The 18,639-nt window shown below is 48.1% G+C and overlaps 1 protein-coding gene across 2 annotated transcripts in view; it reads left to right on the top strand.

The window, feature by feature from the left end:
• The first annotated feature begins 3,974 nt into the window (after positions 1 to 3,974).
• The window catches only part of LOC140408957 (protein FAM149A-like), a 176,296-nt gene continuing 161,631 nt past the window's right edge, over positions 3,975 to 18,639 (top strand). Inside the window, exon 1 of one of the 2 annotated variants that reach the window (XM_072496908.1) lies at positions 3,975 to 4,931. In XM_072496908.1, the coding sequence (XP_072353009.1) occupies positions 4,378 to 4,931 (554 nt within the window). In that variant the 5' untranslated portion in view covers positions 3,975 to 4,377. The remainder of the gene's footprint in view (positions 4,932 to 18,639) is intronic. The other variant, XM_072496907.1, reaches the window with a different exon arrangement.

Genomic DNA, 18,639 nt, shown 5'->3' with positions numbered 1-18,639 from the left:
TGTAACAAAGTTTCAAAATTAATTATAAGAAAATAATACACAGGATGTTGTGATATGTTTGGTCAGGAAACTGACTAGATCAGCTGCAATGGTTTTATATTTTGCTTGATTTAACTGTCCAATGGAGTGAATGCTGGATAAAAGGGATGATTTTTCCAGCCCTGTGCAGGTGAATTTGGAGGCAGTAGGGCTGTGAAAGTCGAAGGAAACCCAGTTGGGATAACTCCCTGATGCTAACCCTGCCTCTGGGTGATTTTCCCAGGCGTTGGCTGCCATGGAGGTGGATAGACAATGAAATCAGTTAAGGCCCCCAGTAAAGAGCCATTGTCCCTGAGTGCTGCAACCTCCTCAGTTGCGCATGAGCCCTCTTGCTGTGTCAGAAAACCGACAACGCTGTGGAAGTGGCCTCTTGCTGGGGTGGAGGGGGGTGTGGAGGGTCATCAGGCTGAATTAAATGGCAGTATCACGGGGCTGCAGAGCTCACAGGGGTCTAAGATTTTAGTGGAGTTAAATTCTCCACCCCGAGGCCCTTCATAGTGCTTTATCATCTTTCTCACACCTGAATTAATTCAGCTTTTCAGCAAAGTGGGTTGAGGTTTTTATACACTATTGTACGATGGAGCTTGACTCCAGACTGTGAAGCTAAAAGCAGCTTGATTCATTTACAATCAAGCTGTTAAATGAAGACTCCATAATTAAAGAAAGCAAATTATTCCAGCTGCTATTCATGCATCTCATCTTCCATTGGGCCTTTTCTTTACAGGTGATAGTATTCCTGTCTGAAATGAAATACCCTGAAAGATGAGCAGTTTGTTAGATCAGCTCCATCAGCTAAAGGTCACACAGTAAACCTCCACTGCATTCTATTCCGAGGCCATTATTGCTGTGAAGCTGGCAAAGGGCTTTTGAAGAAATATAACATTATTAATTGCAAGGCGGTAAATTTGTTTTCTTAAATTACAAAGTGTTTGTTATAGTCAATTACATTTTTATATTACTTTTTCATGGAACGTGGGTATTGCTGGCTCGGCCAGCATTTAGTGTCCATTCTTAACTGCTCTTAGGAAGGGGGTGCTGAGCCGCCTTCTTGAACCTCTGCAGTCCATGTGATGTAGCAACATCTATTGTGCTTTTGGGAAGAAGTTCCTGGATTTTGATCCAGCAGCAGTGAAGGAACGGTGATATATGTCCAAGTCAGGATGGCATGTGGTTTGGAGGGGAACCTGCAGGTGGTGATGATCCCATGTGGCAGCTGCCCTTGTCCTTCTAAATAGTAGATGTCATGGGTTTGGAAGGTCTTGTGGAAGGAGCTTTGATGAATTGCTGCAGTGCATCTTGTAGGCCATTCACACTGCTTCACTGTGCATCAATGGTGGGGCAGTGAATCTTGAACATGATGGATGGTGTGCCATTCAAGCAGGTTTCTTAGTCCTGGATGGTGTCGAGCTTCTTGAGTGTTGTTGGGCTGTTTACTCACTGCAGAATTCCCTGCATCTGACCTGCTCTTCTCGCCAGAATATTTATGTGGTTAGTCCAGATCAGTTTCTGGTCAATGATGACCTCCAGGATGTTAATATTCAGTAATAACAATGTCTTTGAATGTCAAGGAACGATGGTTGGATTCTCTCTTAGTCATTGCCTGGCACTTATGTGGTGCGAAGGTAGCTTGCCCAGCCCCAGCCTGAATGTTGCACATAGACATGGACTGCTTCAGTACCTGAAACATGACCACTTCTTATAAAGGAAGGAATGTCATTAACGAAGCAGCGAAAGATCGTTGGGCCTGGGTTGCAGCAAAACAGGGGCTTAGGATAATTTTAGAAGTAGTGGGGTCTTATTATTTGTACCTCTCAATGATCAGCATGACAGGTCAGATCATTTTGTTCCCAAGGAAAGAAAGTTCATCTGACGATTGGTTGGGGGGAAGAATGGTGGGAGAGGAGGGGAAAATTAACAAATGTCCCTGGATTTCCTTACTACCTTAGGCAGTTACATCAGCATTGTCCTTGCTTCATAATGATCGCGGGTACTTACATTTAATATCTGCTGCCTCTTTGTACCATTAATACGGTAGACACAGGTTCCCTTGATCATCTTAGCAGCTTTATTAATCCGTTCGCTTATTTGTATTAGAGAGCCACTGGTGACTCGGTGCTGAGAATTTCCAGCTTGCTCACCATTACTACACTCTGAAAAAATTCTATCACTACAAACCAGGTGGGGCTGTTTCACTCTCACCTAAACCCAGTCACAAGGGAGAAGTCAGAGATCTTTGTGGTTTGCTGACTGATTTCTGTTTCACAGACTTCTATCAAATGCTGCTCAAGGCCTCACAAATATAACTTGTGCTGCTGACACCCTGGGACCCTTACCCTACTCAATTGTGATCACTTCCCCTACCTCCCTTGCAGTCAGTTTGCTGGTGGCTGGGTGTCTGGGTACCTAGGGGCCACAATCCGTTGAGCTGCATCAGGGAGCCTGCTTTTGCTGAGGGTGTGGGCGGGCTTGACCTTCTGAGTGAAAATTCTGGCACAGAGGCGAAAGCAATGATGGGTATCCTGCGGCCCATCTGGACTCTGAGTGTGGCCCACCAGACATTTTGTTGACTGAGACCCACATGCAGGATGCCACATTCTGCTGATTTCTGACGGTGTTGTTTTTTTCTTGCCGGTATGACTGAAGTGATATGCACCTAAAGCAAGGGCAAGTGAAGTGAGGTGCGTGCTGATTGCACACAACATCGACTGTCAGAGCCGTGGGCTCTCTCTGCATCAAGAGTGTAAATATTTATTTTGTGCTTATCATTTGAAGTTGACGACAGTTCTATTAACATATAAATGACTAAGCATTTTCTATAACTTGATGAAATATTCACCATGTATAAAACGTATTCGACCTTATTCATGGGGCTATGGTTAGTGAACAAGCCTGATTTAAATCTTACTGCCCACCAAGATGATGGAGGGCCAATAATATGGGAAGGGAATCAACAGCAGTCAGAACTTAACATGGGAGCATGTATACATACATATATATATATATATCTATGTGCTGTGCAGGTGCTATATCAATCCTTCATAGCTTCAGAATCTAGAAATCTGGGGCGAAATTCTCCCCCAACGGCGGGATGCCCGCCGACTGGCGCCAAAGCTGGCGCAAATCAGACGGGCATCGCGCCGGCAAAAAGGTGCGGAAGTCTCCGCATCTTTGGCGGCCTAGCCCCAACATTGAGGGGCTAGGCCGACGCCGGAGGGATTTCCGCCCCGCCAGCTGGCGGAAATGGCGTTTGTTGCCCCGCCAGCTGGCGCGGAAATGCGGCGCATGCGCGGGAGCGTCAGCGGCCGCTGTCAGTTTCTCCGCGCATGCGCGGGAGCGTCAGCGGCCGCCGAAAGTTTCCCGCGCATGCGCAGTGGGGAGAGTCTCTTCCGCCTCCGCCATGGTGGAGGCCGTAGCGGAGGCGGAAGGGAAAGAGTGCCCCCACGGCACAGGCCCGCCCGCGGATCGGTGGGCCCCGATCGCGGGCCAGGCCACCGTGGGGGCACCCCCCGGGGTCAGATCGCCCCGCGCCCCCCCCCAGGACCCCGGAGCCCGCCCACGCCGCCTGGTCCCGCCGGTAAATACCAGGTTTGATTTACGCCGGCGGGACAGGCAGTTTCTGGGCGGGACTTCGGCCCATCCGGGCCGGAGAATCCAGCGGGGGGTCCCGCCAACCGGCGCGGCTGGATTCCCGCCCCCGCCCAATCTCCGGGAGCGGAGACTTCGGCGGGGGCGGGGGCGGGATTCACGGCGGCCAACGGCCATTCTCCGACCCGGCGGGGGGTCGGAGAATGACGCCCCTGTTTCCTTACATGGTAAATAAGAACCGCCCTTTAGTCATTGGTAATGGACCAACCAGAAGTAAGGGTTTTGTTTTGCATAGCAACCTCTGCTGCTGCTGTCACCTGACAGGCATGTCGGCAGCCAACTCTGTTTTTGATAGCAATCTTTTGTTCTTGTCCTCTGAAGAGAGTTATTACTTTACAGGCAGCCAAGCAAACAGGAGGGTTGCACAGTTATTTCTTCATCAGTAATAGAGCAGCAAACCAACCAGCAAGCCTGGCAAACAAGACTGTGTTTGTTTCTTTCAGTCACTCCGTGGGTACAGTGTGGCCTATTGGCAAGGACTGCAGCTTGTGTTGGAGAAAAGGAAAACTTCACCGTCTCTTGGAGACTCTGTAAAATCTGCAATACTAATTTCCATAGAAACTTTTTTTTTTTCTATTGTAACTAATGGGAAGGTCAGATTGTATCAAATTTCTTCAATTGAAAACGGTAGTTCCTGTTCCTCGGAGCCCTGCGGCCGAAGCTGGCTTGCTTTAATTTTCTATTGGGGAAAAAATGAAGCTTGCAGTGCTGGACTTGGGAACCATATTTGCAAAAATTTTCAAGACTTCAGCTTCTCCTGTTGTCCCTCCAGCTAGTTCCTCAAACAGCGGATCGTCAGCCTCACCTTATGGACCATCGCTGATATCAATTCCTTTATCTAAGGCAACACCTCTCACTTCTTCCTTGCTCAATGTGTCAGGAAAGGCCTCTGCACTTTCTGGAACTGCCTCTGCTCCAGGTAGCCCTGCCACTGTTAAAAGCAGTAATGCTTCTCTTCCAGCCTCGGCCAGTGTCACAAAATCAGCCGGGCTGAGTATTGGTGCTGCAAATCAGATAGCGGTCCGACCAGCTCCAAGCTCCAGTCTGGTTACCTTAAATGCAGTGAAAACCATGCAGGCTCAGACTGGATCAAACAACAGCATCATGTCTGGTTCAGGAAGGTCCTCGGTGTATGTTGCAGATAGCGTTACGTGGAACCCGTCTAACAAGCAACATCCATTCACTTTGCCTGACATCGGGGAGGAGTGGCTCACAGATACTGATTCAGTTGAAAGCAACAATGAAAAGTAAGGAGTTTGGATTTTATTGGGGGTGGGGGATTTGGGTGGGGGAGAGAGAGAGACATGTTGTAGATTTAGTTTATAAATGCAGGTTTGTTTTTAGAAAGTCTGGCAAAGGTTGCTTAAAACTAATCTTGATTTGTTGGATTTGACCCCTGGTCTTTGATGTCCAGTGATCCCTGATGGGAAGCGATTACTTGTATATATCAGCAACGACTTGCATTTGTTGAAATGCTCAACTCATTTAAAGTGTACACGGATTTGCATTTTAAATGCTGCAACCTGCAAGGCGACAGACTGGGGGCTGGAAAGTAGGATTAAAATGAGCGACTCGCTTCCTTTTCTGTTTTTTTGGGGGGCTGGAGCAGACACAATGTGCTGAATGGCCTCTACCTGCACCTTAACTTTTCTATGGTTCTATATTGCACCTTTTAGTATGTTAAAATGTTCTAAGGTGCTTCACAGGAGTGTTATTGAACAAAATATAACACTGAGCTACAAAATGAGATATCGGATGAACAAAAGCTTAAGGAGGATCTTAAAGAAGAGGGGAAGCGGAATGGTTTATGGATGGAATTTTGGAACTCGAGGCCTGGGCAGCTGAGGGCATGGTCATCAATGGTGGAGCAATGAAAATCAGGAGTATGCTGGTAGCCGGAACTAGAGGAACACAGATATCTAGGAGGATTTCTGAGGCTGGAAGAGATCACAAAGTTGAGGAAGGGATTAAAGGCCATGGAGAGATTTGAAAAGAATGAGGAGAATTAAAACTGTTGAGGCATTGTTTAACTGGAAGTCAATGTGGATCAGTATGTCTAGGTGTGGCAGTGGAATGTTGCTTGCTGCAATACATGGACAGGGTTTTCATGACTGGATGTTTATCGGGACGTTTGCGTGGGAGGAGAGGGGTACCATGAATGTGTTGTAATAGTCAAGCCTAAAATTAATAAGCACAGTAAGAAGTCTTACAGCACCAGGTTAAAGTCCAACAGATTTGTTTGGAATCACTAGCTTTCGGAGCGCAACTCCTTCTTCAGGTGAATGAAGAGGTGGGTATTAGTAGTGATTCGAAACAAACCTGTTGGATTTTAATCTGGTGTTGTAAGACTTCTTACTGTACTCACCCCAGTCCAACACCGGCATCTCCACATTAAAATTAATAAAGGTGTGGATGAGGATTTTGGCAGCAGGCGCTACTGAGGTAGAAATAAGCTGAATTAGTGATGGCATGGATAAGCTAATCCTGAGCCCAAATTGGACACCAAGGTAGTGAACAGTTTGATTCAGTTGAAAGGCAGTTGCCAGGGTAAGGAATGGAATCAGTGGCTAGGAAATGGAGTTTGTGGTGGAGACTGAAGGTAATCATAGAATGGTTACAGCATAGAAGGAGGCTATGTCTGTGCTACTCTCTGCAGGAGCAACTCAGCTAGACTCACCACCAACTGCTCAAGGGCAATTAGGGATGGCCAACAAATGCTGGTCTAGCCAGTGATTCCTGCATCCTATGAACAATTAAAAAAAAAAAAAAACACTCCTTCACCTTTTCCGCATAGCCCTGCAAATTTATTTCTCTTTAGAAAACGATCCAATTTCCCTTTGGAATCCTCTGCCACATTCTAAGGTAGTGTAATCCAGATCCTAACCATGCGCTGCACATAAATGTTTTTCCTCATGTCATCTTTGGATCTTCTTTTCATTCATCTTAAATCTGTACCTTCTGGTTTACATCTTTTCCACCAATGGGAGCAGTTTCCACTCTGTCTAGATCCCTCATGATTTTGAACACACCTCTGTCAATCTCCTCTCAAATTTCTCTTTCACAAGGTGAACAGCCCCAGCTTCTCCAGTTTTCCAGTAAACTGACGTTCCTCACCCCTGGAACTGTTATTGTTATTTTTTACCGCACTCTCTCTAATGGCCTCACATCCTTCTTAATGTGTGGTGCCTAGAATTAGACAAAATACACCAGTTGAGGCCAAATCAGTGTTTTATAAAGGTTCACCGTAACTTAATTGCTTTTGTATGCTATGCCTCTATTTATAGAGGCCAGGACCCCATACACTGTATTAACCATTTCATTAACCTGATCTAAAACCTTTCATTTGTACACATAGACCCCCAGGTCCTCTGTCCTTGCCCGCTCCATCTTTAGAATTCATTTTATATTGCCTTTCTTTGCTCTTCCTCCCAAAACGTATCACATACTTTCCTGCATTAAGTTTCATCTGCTACGCAGCCACCCATTCCACCAGCCTGTCAATGTCCTCTTCAGTTCCATCCCTATCCTCCTCACAGTTACTTCCAAGTTCCGGATCATCTGCAAATTTTGGAATTGTGCCCTGCACACCCAGGCCTAGACCATTAATCTATGTTAAGAAAATCAGTGGTCCTAATACTGATCCCTGGGGTGCCACACTGTATACCTTCCTCCAAACTGAAAAACAACTGTTGACCACTACTTAATGGTTTAGGTTTTCCCAGTATGAAGTTGGAGGAAGTTTTTTCTTGTGGTGATATGCATCACTGTAAATACACAAGGAGTTAATGTAAATACACTATGATGAAGTAAACACTAGAGGGAGCACCAGAGACGTCATGACATGCAGACATACAGCTAATGAACACATAGAATAGGACATGACCAATGGGCAGTCAAGATACCCAGAGGTGACATCACCACAAGGGGACATTACACAACACCACGTGGCTTAGAACAGACTGGTTAGTTAGACTGAGTTACTATAGCATGATTAGCAGAAGAGTCGAACTCATAGAGAATTGTGCTAATGGTTCAATAAATCATGTTGAACTTACTTCAAAGTCTGGAGTATCCTTTGGTCAAAGCTGCATCGAGTTGCAGCCTGTGTTATCCCAGAGTACACAACACATCATTTCTCATCTAGTACTGGATGTTGGACAGGCAGTCTTACAGTTTAGAGACTGTGGAGGGGTCAAGAGAGGTGATGGTGAGATAGAACTGAGTATTGCCCGCAGATATGTGGAAACTAACTTTGTGATTTCAGATGTTGTTGCTAAGGGGCAGCATGGGGATGAGAAATAGGTGGAGCCAAGGATAGATCTTTTGGGGACACCAGAGATAATGGTTCGGGAGCAGGAAGAGAAGCCATTGCAGATGATTCGCTACCTATGATTAAATAAGTAAGAATGTAACCAAGTAAGAACAAAGGAAATTACAGCACATGAACAGGCCCTTCCGCCCCCCCCCCCCCCAGCCTGCGCCGAACCAGATCCTTTATCTAAACCTGTCTTCTATTTTCCAAGGATCTACTTCCCTCTGTTCCCCGCCCGTTCATATATCTGTCTAGATGATGCTATCGTGCCCGCCTCTACCACCTCCACTGGCAAAGCATTCCAGGCACCCACCACCCTCTGCGTAAAAAACTTCCCACGCACATCTCCCTTAAACTTTTCTCCTCTCCCCTTGAAATCGTGACCCCCTGTAATTGACATCCCCACTCTTGGAAAAAGCTTGTTGCTATCCACCCTGTCCATACCTCTCTTAATTTTGTAGACCTCAATCAGGTCCCCCCTCGACCTCTGTCTTTCCAACGAAAACAATCCTAATCTACTCAACCTTTCTTCATAGCTAGCACCCTCCATACCAGGCAACATCCTGGTGAACATCCTCTGCACCCTCTCTAAAGCATCCACATCCTTCAGGTAATGTGGCGACCAGAACTGCACGCAGTATTCCAAATGTGGCCTAACCAAAGTCCTATGCAACTGTAACATGACCTGCCGACTCTTGTACTCAATACCACGTCCGATGAAGGCAAGCATGCTGTATGCTTTGACCACTCTATCCACCAGCTTTGCCACCTTCAGGGTACAATGGACCTGAACTCCCAGATCTCTCTGTACATCAACTTTCCCCAGGACTCTTCCATTGACCGTATAGTCCGCTCTTGAATTAGATCTTCTAAAATGCATCACCTCGCATTTGCCTGGATTGAACTCCATCTGCCATTTCTCTGCCCAACTCTCCAATCTATCTATATTTTGCTGTATTCTCTGACAGTCCTCCTCGCTATCTGCAACTCCACCAATCTTAGTATCATCTGCAAACTTGCTAATCAGACCACCTATACCTTCGTCCAGATCATTTATGTATATCATAAACAACAGTGGTCCGAGCACGGATCCCTGTGGAACACCACTAGTCACCTTTCTCCATTTTGAGACACTCCCTTCTACCACGACTCTCTGTCTCCTGTTGCCCAGCCAGTTCTTTATCCATCTAGCTAGTACACCCTAAACCCCATACGACTTCACTTTTTCCATCAACCTGCCATGGGAAACTTTATCAAATGCCTTACTGAAGTCCATGTATATGACATCTACAGCCCTTCCCTCATCAATAACTTTGTCACTTCCTCAAAGAATTCTATTAGTTTTGTAAGACATGACCTTCCCTGCACAAAACCATGCTGCCTATCACTGATAAGTCTATTTTCTTCCAAATGTGAATAGATCCTATCCCTCAATATCTTCTCCAACAGTTTGCCTACCACTGGCATCAAGCTCACAGGTCTATAATTCCATGGATTATCCCTGCTACCCTTCTTGAACAAAGGGACAACATTAGCAATTCTCCAGTCCTCCGGGACCTCACCCGTGCTCAAGGATGCTGCAAAGATATCTGTTAAGGCCCCAGCTATTTCGTCCCTTGCTTCCCTCAGTAACCTGGGATAGATCCCATCCGGACCTGGGGACTTGTCCACCTTAATGCCTTTTAGAATACCCAAAACTCCCCCCTTCCTTATGCCGACTTGACCTAGAGTATTTAAACATCCATCCCTAGCCTCAACATCCGTCATGTCCCTCTCCTTGGTGAATACCGATGCAAAGTACTCATTAAGAATCTCACTCATTGACTTCCGGTGACGGCGGGCGGGAGGCGGCCGCACAATGGAGGGCTCCCGTTCGGGAACGGCATTTTCGGGGCTTTAAGCCCGGTCCCAGGGTTCACGGAGGCGGCAGAAGCAGGGAGAAGGCACGGAGGAGGCACAGTGAAGACACAGGAGGGAAAAAAAACCAAAGTAAATGTCGAGGGTGAGCAAAAAAAACGGCCGAAAAAAAAACAGCTGAAGGTCCGTCGGGGAGTGGAAAGGTCACCAAGGAAAATGGAGGCTGGAGCACCAGGGAAGGCCGCACTGCTTACGGCTGAAGAAATAACTAAGGTGATGGCTGCAGAATTTGAAAAGCAGTTGGCGCAGATTGCGAAATGCATGGAGACGGTGAGGAAGGAGATGAGGGAGGTTTTGAGTGTGCTGGTGGAGGAGGCGGTTTCCCCGGTGAGGATGGAGGTGGCAAGCGGAGGTGCGAGAGCAAGGGGAGGCGCTGAAGGAAGTGGAGGAGACGTTATTGCAGCACTGTGATCAACTTGCCTCAATGGGGAAAGAGATGCGGAAGGTGAAGGATACTAACAAGGATCTGCGAGGAAAAATGGAAGACCTGGAAAACAGATCCAGGCGACAGAATTTGAGGATTGTGGGGCTGCCCGAAGGAGTTGAAGGACCGAAGCCGACTGAGTACTTTGCCACGATGCTGGCAAAACTATTGGGGAAGGGGGAGGATCCCTCCCGGTATGAACTGGATCGGGCTCATCGGTTGTGGAGGGCTGTACCAAAGGCGAGTGAGCGGCCAAGGGGAGTGACTCTGTGCTTCCGCAGGTACAGTGTGAAGGAGAAGGTCCTGAGCTGGGCCAAGCAGAAGCGGGTGGTGCAGTGGGCTGGAGCTGGTATACGTGTAAACCAGGACTTTACGGTGGAGCTAGCAAGGAGGCGGGCTGCCTTCAACCGGGTGAAGAGGGCACTGTACATTAGCAAGGTGCGGTGCGGCATTGTATATCCAGCGAAGCTGAGGGTGACTTACAAGCTCAGGGACTTTTATTTTGGAACGGCGGAAGCAGCGGAGGAGTTTGCGAAAGCAGAAGGACTGTGGCAGAACTGACAAATTGAGGAATGGCCATGTGCCGATGTAACCTCATGACTGTATTTTCTTCTTTTTTGTATCACTGCGCGCGGGTGTAGAGGCTAAAGGAGCCAATGTGGTATATATTTGGACCAGGGAAGGGACGGGACTTTCACTCGAAATGAGGGTTCTTTGGGGTGTAGGTGGATATGCGGGGTTTGTGTGCTAAAAGGGGATCTTTGGGTTTTCCTAGGGCCGGGCAAATGGAAAAGGGACCCGGGCGGGGGCCTCCACGCTAGCCGGTTTAAGCCGGCTAGTGAACGGGAGTGAGGTGGGGGGAGGGGCTGTGGCCATCGGAGCCTGGCAGAACAGGGTCCGAGTGGTCTAGCCGGGGTGGAAAGTTGGGGGGAAGGAACCGAGGGTAGGGGGAGGAGTTGTACAAGAGGCAGTGGACGGGAGGAGCTGGAGACCTGGGGTGGGGGGGTGGGAGCTGTGTAAGATTAAGGGTGACTACGGGTAATCCCTGATTCCTTTTTGTCATTTGTTTATGTAAACATGCGGGTTGAGGTTTGGGGGTCGGTGGGTAGATGGGATCGTTGTTATTATGGGGACTGACATATCTTGCTGATTATTGTGTATTGTTGATGGATGTAAATGTGGGAGAAAATGTGAAAAAGGAGGAGAATTAAAAAAAAAAAAGAATCTCCCCCATTTCCTCTGACTCCACGCATAAATTCCCTCTTTTGTCTTTGAGTGGGCCAATCCTTTCTCTAGTTATCCTCTTGCTCCTTATACACAAATAAAAGGCTTTGGGATTTTCCTTAACCCTGTTAGCCAAAGATATTTCATGACCCCTTTTAGCCTTCTTTATTGCGTGTTTGTAAGTAAGTGCTGTCCCTTCCAGATAGACGGTGATAGAGAGGTGTTGGAGGAGGATGAGCTTGTTAACCCTGTCAAATCTGCAGACAGGTTATGAAGGATGTGGAAGGATAATTTATCTTCTTCACAGTCACATAGAATTCCATTTGTAATTCTGAGAGAGCCATTTTGGTTCCAAGGCAGGGCGAAAACATGACTGGGGGGAAGGTTTAGATATGACATTTGACGAAGGATGGGCACGGATTTAAGAGATGACAACCGATTAGATATTTTGACGTTAAGATCAATACTGCTGCCTCCATTTTCATGGGAGTGTCGGCAGAATATATGAAATTGGAGAGTGACAGGGAACAGAGAGTAGTGGTTCATGGATGATTTTTGGACTGGAGGAAGGTTTGTAGTGGAGTTCCTCATGGTTCCGTGTTGGGATCACTGCTCTTCCTGATGTATTGATGACTGAGATCTTGGTATAGAGGGCATAATTTAAACATTTGAGGATGGTCCAAAACCTGGAAGCATTGTGAAGAGGAAAATGTAGAACTTTAAAAGGACATAGGCAAGTTGGTGGCATGGGCAGACAAATAGCAGGAAATTTAACGCAGCTAAATGCAAAGTGATTAATTTTGATAGGAAGAACATGCATAAACAATGGAGGGAATTCTCCCGAGCCCCTATGGTGGGTTTGATGGTGGGGGGAGAATATGTTGGGAGGAGTCAGAAGCCGATATCACGCGTGTGCGCATTTTCAGCGAGATCGCCGAATCCCGCCATGGTGGCTTGAAAAACCCACTGGTGGCCGGTGTAAACCTTTTTTACATCTTGTTAAAGAGATGCGGATGAGGCCCGACCCCCCCCCCCCCCCCCCCCATACCAGATTCCCTACGGTGCTGCTAGGAAGCACATTCGAAACAAGGTGACATTCAGATCTCTGGACTGACCTGAACAATGCCCAGGTTCAGTGATATGGGGCCTCCATTCATGATGGTGGATTACACACCATCAGGCTTGCCTGGCCATGGAATATGGCGCAACACACACACATGCACAATGTCATGGGAGAGTACCTTTAAGAAATGGGTGTTTATAAAATAGCTGTGGTGGGTGTACCTTTAAGAAATGGGTGTTTACCAGTGATGTCAGAGAGTGAGTGGAGCTGGGCTGTCTGTCTGCTTTTGGGCTCTCTACTAGAGGGTACATTTTTAGTTTTGTTTTGAGAGCTGGATAACGGCAGGAAAAGCAAGCAGCTTCATACGGATCTCTCTCTGCAATCTAAAGACTGTCTCCAGATCCTTTGATGATTTAAAAATTACACCTGTTTCTGTAGAGAAGTTAAACCTGGGGCGGAATTTTCCAACCCCCCCCCCAACCCCCCGGGCCAGGTCGGAGAATCGCTGGGGGGGTGGGGGGAGGCATGAATCCCGCCCCAACGCCGGCTGCCAAATTCTCCTTCCTCAGGTGAAACGTTAGCTCTTTTCTCTCCCTACAGATGCTGCCAGACCTGCTGAGATTTTCCAGCATTTTTTTTTGGGTTTCAGATACCAGCATCCGCAGTAATTTGCTTTTATCCAGAAGAACTAAGAGGTTATATTTATCAGAATGGATTGAACTGGGACTTTTCTCTAGAAAAGAGAAGATCGAGAGGGTCAAAGTCTTTAAGATTATGAAAGGATTTGCTGGGATATACCTAGATCAGGTGTTTCCACACCGGGCAAGAACAAAACACGAGGTCTTCAGTAGTCATTAATAAATCCAATGGCGAATTCAGCAGCCACGTCTTCACTCGGAGTGTTTAGGCTCTGGAACCTACCAACACAAGTTGAGATGGCTAGAACAGATGGATTTAAGGGGAAACTGGATAAGGACATGAGGGAGGACATCAGCGACCGAGTTGCACCCGGCGCAGATTCTGGCACAACAGGTGAATCGCACGTAAGCCCCAAATCGCACTCCGTACCGGGAGTGCAACCTCGTGCGAGTCACCCGATTCGCACCACCTGGTGCAATCTGGATCTTGCCCTCGCTGGGAGATATCCAGATCTGCATATTAAAATGAACTGATACCCGGACACCAGATTCACCTGTCACCTGGGACTCACTGACCGCGCCTGGGAGACCTCAGTAGGGCACCATTTAGTCCTGGTCCGCAAAAACTTGGACCAGTTGTAACGGCGCCTTGGAGGGGCAGGGGGGAGGGAGGGGGAGGGTGAAGAACTCCTAGGCCATTGGAGACCCCTGGATGGTCAGGGTGCCCAGGTGCCAGGTTGGCATTGCCCTGGGCGCAGGGAGGCTGTGGTGTTGGGTGCTCTGGTGCACAGATGAGCCAACACAGTTGTATGTGGTACAACTCTATTTTATTATAACTCTTATAATACAGTTCGTTCTGGATACTCTGCACGTGCTGTCTCCCTGAGTGTGTTTGGCAATAGATGTGTCCTGGTTCTCCTCTGCAGCTAATAATGACCACCGGGGGTCGTGTCTGTGCTTTTATATCTTTCTGTCATTGGTTGTGGTGTTGTGTGTTCTGATTTGTCTGTTGGTGTGTCTATCATGATGTGTGTGTTTGAAAAGCATGACATCCCCCCTTTTTACAAAGATAAGTGCCTACGTGGTTATAAATATAATTGTGTCGTGAGTGCATCTAAGAGTGTGTGTTTGTGTTGTGTACAGCGTGTGTTTATGACGTAACTATTTACATGGGGCGATGTCGGGTGCGTCACACTAACAAGGTTGTACCATAACAAAACTTGGATGCGAGAGAAAAAAAAAACTTGAACATTGGTCCGGTCAGACGATATCTGGAACAATAAACAACAACAGGTTATAATACAGAAGTGTTTGACTTTTTGAACGTATGAACAGCGTTATAAGTCCAGTCTAATGGGTGACCGCCTCAAGAATGGGCTGGTCCTCAAGCCGGTTCAGCTGTGGAGATTTGGGTTCACACTGGTTCACCTTGGACTGTTGGAGGTGATGCTGTTGCCGAAGTCTCTACTTTACCATTTGTTGTACTTCGTGCAGTGCTTGGTTTTTTCATTCGTGCAAATATAACATTCAACATCTTTGTTAGTGGTGCCCTGGCTGTGGTTTGGTTCTGGTGGCGATGGAAGGGGCATGATCCGTGGCATCTCCACGAAGTCATCCTTGGGAACCAGTGGAGGATCCGGCGTGTGCGTACGGTGCAGTTGCGAGCGTGGAAGGCAGCACAAAGCCCGCTGATTGCGCCTACGCACCAATCCATCCGCCCTGCATGCCAGGAACAAGGTGGAGTCTGTTTTCTTTTTATGTTTGTGGTGGACGGCATCTTGTAGCCGATGGGTCGTTGCCATCGAAGTAGCACCATCACTAATATCATGCAAGGCGATGACTGTGCCAGATGTGGAAGTTGGCCGAGACCGTGTACGCTGGTTCCGGCCACCTGCTGTGCCGGAAGGGCGACTCCGCAGAGAAACGTCGAAGCATGTCGCCTTGGAGAGAGAATTGTTGCTCGCATCAACGTCTGGCGATGGCGCGAATTGGTGTGTCCATCTTGGACCGCCGGTGCTGGTTGCCACTGCCGACCCAGTGGGACTGCCACGCGATCCATTCCCTGTCGCCGTGGCATCTGCCGTCACCCTGAGCGTGCCATCACCGAGGCCGCGACACCGCCCGTCCGGAGCAAGGTCTGGCATGCGCAAATCAGAGTCGGCGCTTGGCTGCTCCCCATCTGGAGTCCGGTCTGCCTTCCGTCGATGCCCCCCCGTCCGGAGTCCCAACAGGTTCACTGGAGGCAGCCGAGATTCCCTGAAGCTGCACTTCTGGAGTCGGAACATGCAGGAATGCACCAACCAGTGGAGAGGCTCGAGCCATCGAGGGTGGAAGCGGTGCGCCGCCACCGCAGTCGCCAGTGGTCCCACCGTGATCGTCGAGTGCCTCGGTACGCACTAGGCGAGGTCTGTCACCTTGCACCTTTTGCATGGGAAGTGGGATGCTGTCGTCACTCGTCTCACATCCCGTGGATAGATCGTCATTAGCAGCTTGCTGTTCACTAGGGTTGGGTAAATTGTCAGAGTTTTCATCTGGTGGTGCACACCATGTCGGTGGACTGTCATTGTCTTGCCATTGTCCTTCATTTGGGCTTTTCTTCTTTGGAACTTTAAATCTTCCCCCAGACATTGCAGAACCTTGTTTATTACCCCCAAATTCTCCCATATGTATGGTCTCGAATATAGGATCCACTGTTTCTATCGACATTGTACCATTTTCCAAAGAACATTCCGTTTCACTTTTCTTCTCAGGTACCTCATATGTAACTTTGTTTAATGTACATGCCTTCATGGTCTCTGGGTCTGATTTTGCTGGGACTGGCATGGTCACAGTCTCTCTTTTACTGTTCTCAATTGCCCACATTATACTCCCCATACATAACTGCTTAATCACTGGGGTTAGTGTGGTACAATGGATAATCGGGTCGACCTTATCTGCATCTTCACCATTAGTGGAAAGCACACTTGGTTCACTTGAAACTGCTGTGGGTTTTAAATTCGTTATCTGGCTACTCGATGTCGGTGTCCTCAGGATTCTTGCTCCAATGTTCTGCTCAATAATCAGTGGGGTGTGTATAGGTTCAATGCAATTAATGTTCCCCTCCAGGTTTGAAGAGTCATTACTGACTAACTGCTGGTCTCCGAAGTTGGGATTTTGCGGCATTGTGTTGAAGGGAGACATTTGTCCCTGCTGTAGATATGATTCAGGTTGTGTTATTTCCATTACCTGAGGATCAATGTCTTGTCCATTTTTTCGATCCGTACTAAAACACTGGCAATTCTCAGTCTGCTCCTTGCAAGTTAAACATTCAATTAATTTCGTTAGCAAATCCTCAGCATCCTTCTGTGGCCGTGCAGCATTATTAATCTCTGTTCGGCTACAATGATCCTGAAGGTCAGCGCATAAACCTTTTTTCTTCGGGCTTGGACGAGGCGATTCCTTTGGCTTGTCTTCAGTTGGGCTTGAACAGTCTTCAGCGCTGTGCCCTTCACTGTAGCATGAGAGACCGTCATGGTCATGCTGCTGTGTAGTGGAGCATGGTAGGCTGTTATAGCCTTCTTGCTATTCACGTGAGCATGGCAGACTTGCATCGTCTGCCGCTGGTTGGTCAGGAGAGGTTGCTAGACCCTCATGGTCTTGTTCCTGCAAGGACTGCGCTCTGGAGTCTTGCGTTCCTTCCATCGTGGAGTCCGTCCACGAGCTCTCTGTGGAGGCTTGTGACACTGGAGTCACTTCTTGTTCGTGCAAGGACTGCGCTCTGGAGTCTTGCATTGCTTCTATCGTGGAGGCTGTCCACGAGCTCTCTGTGGAGGCTTGTGACACTGGAGTCACTTCTTGTTCGTGCAAGGACTGCGCTCTGGAGTCTTGCGTTGCTTCTTTCATAGAGTCGGGAACGTTGAGCGGGACGTGGACCACGCTCTGTGTGGCAGCAGGGCACTCTCCGTGTGCTTGCACCGCTCCCTGTCTGTTAATGTCAGGCTGCAGCATCATCCGGTACTGATAAGTTGGAACGTCATATCTGCTGGATTGAAGATCCTCAAATCCGAAAAATGAATCCGCATCTGCGTCGGATTCAATGTGGGGGCCGCCAATGTGCAACACGAAAGATTCGTCCGAGTCATAGTCATATAGGACCATGGAGCTATCATTGGGCTCGCGAGGTCCGGAAACCCTGTAAAAATCGTCATCGAAGTATTCAAGGTCGGAATCATCGGCTTGTGCGTAGGTGACTGCTTGTCGGAGGGTTCTTCGGAGGTCAAATTCATCTCCTGGGTCAATTTGCGGCACTGTGCTGTCATTCCAGGTGAGGGAAGGTTGTTTTACAGCTTTAACAGATTTTTGTTTTTTTGATTTGGGATGTTTCCCTTTTAAATTGGATTTGGGACATTTCCCTTTTAAATTGGTGCAGTCTGGGGCCTCTGACATCCTGACGCTCGGTATGTAGCACGTAGGAAGCGACTGCGCATGCTCAGATCGCTGTTCCTTTACCGATGGCCGTTTTCTTGACTGCGCATGCGCAGCATCTCGCGCATGCGCAAACGAAACTTCCGGTTCTGCGCACTTCTCGCGCAACTGTGCTAGCGTTATACCTTTAGCAAGATGGCCGCCGACCTCGACCCAGCCTTTTCTCAGGCCCGGGATTTCGGGCTCCGGGATCCCAGCCACGAGGTGAGTACTGCAGCTTTTCTTACCTTTAAGTGCCCATTGGATTGCGTAGTCTTCACAGTACTTGGAGAATTTGCCCAGGACTGCCTGGTAATCGTACCTTTGCTGCCTCCTGAAGAACCTGAACCTTCTGAATATTTCTCTTGCCCTTGCACCGGCGACGGTGAGGAGAAATTCAATTTTTTCCTTATCATCCAGGTCTTTGAGTTCAGCTGCCACCAGGAACAATTCGAAATTTTGCCGGAATCGCCGCCAGTTTTCGTGGAGGTCGCCGTCGCACTGGAGCGCCTGCGGAACCGGGAGCTCGTACATCATGCCTGGGCACTGCTGGTTGTCTCTGTACACTGAGGTATGCCGGCAGGTATCGATCCACTCCTGTACCATGTGGTGTTGGGTGCTCTGGTGCACAGATGAGCCAACACAGTTGTATGTGGTACAACTCTATTTTATTATAACTCTTATAATACAGTTCGTTCTGGATACTCTGCACGTGCTGTCTCCCTGAGTGTGTTTGGCAATAGATGTGTCCTGGTTCTCCTCTGCAGCTAATAATGACCACCGGGGGTCGTGTCTGTACTTTTATATCTTTCTGTCATTGGTTGTGGTGTTGTGTGTTCTGATTTGTCTGTTGGTGTGTCTATCATGATGTGTGTGTTTGAATATCATGACAGAGGCCTTGCTAGGTAGAGGGGGGATGTGAGGGTAGTCCCGG

This window comes from Scyliorhinus torazame, chromosome 3 (genome assembly GCF_047496885.1).
Source record: "Scyliorhinus torazame isolate Kashiwa2021f chromosome 3, sScyTor2.1, whole genome shotgun sequence".
NCBI classification, from domain to species: domain Eukaryota; kingdom Metazoa; phylum Chordata; class Chondrichthyes; order Carcharhiniformes; family Scyliorhinidae; genus Scyliorhinus; species Scyliorhinus torazame.
The sequence above is the reverse complement of the archived record's forward strand: the minus strand, read 5'-3'. Positions and strand labels throughout refer to the sequence as shown.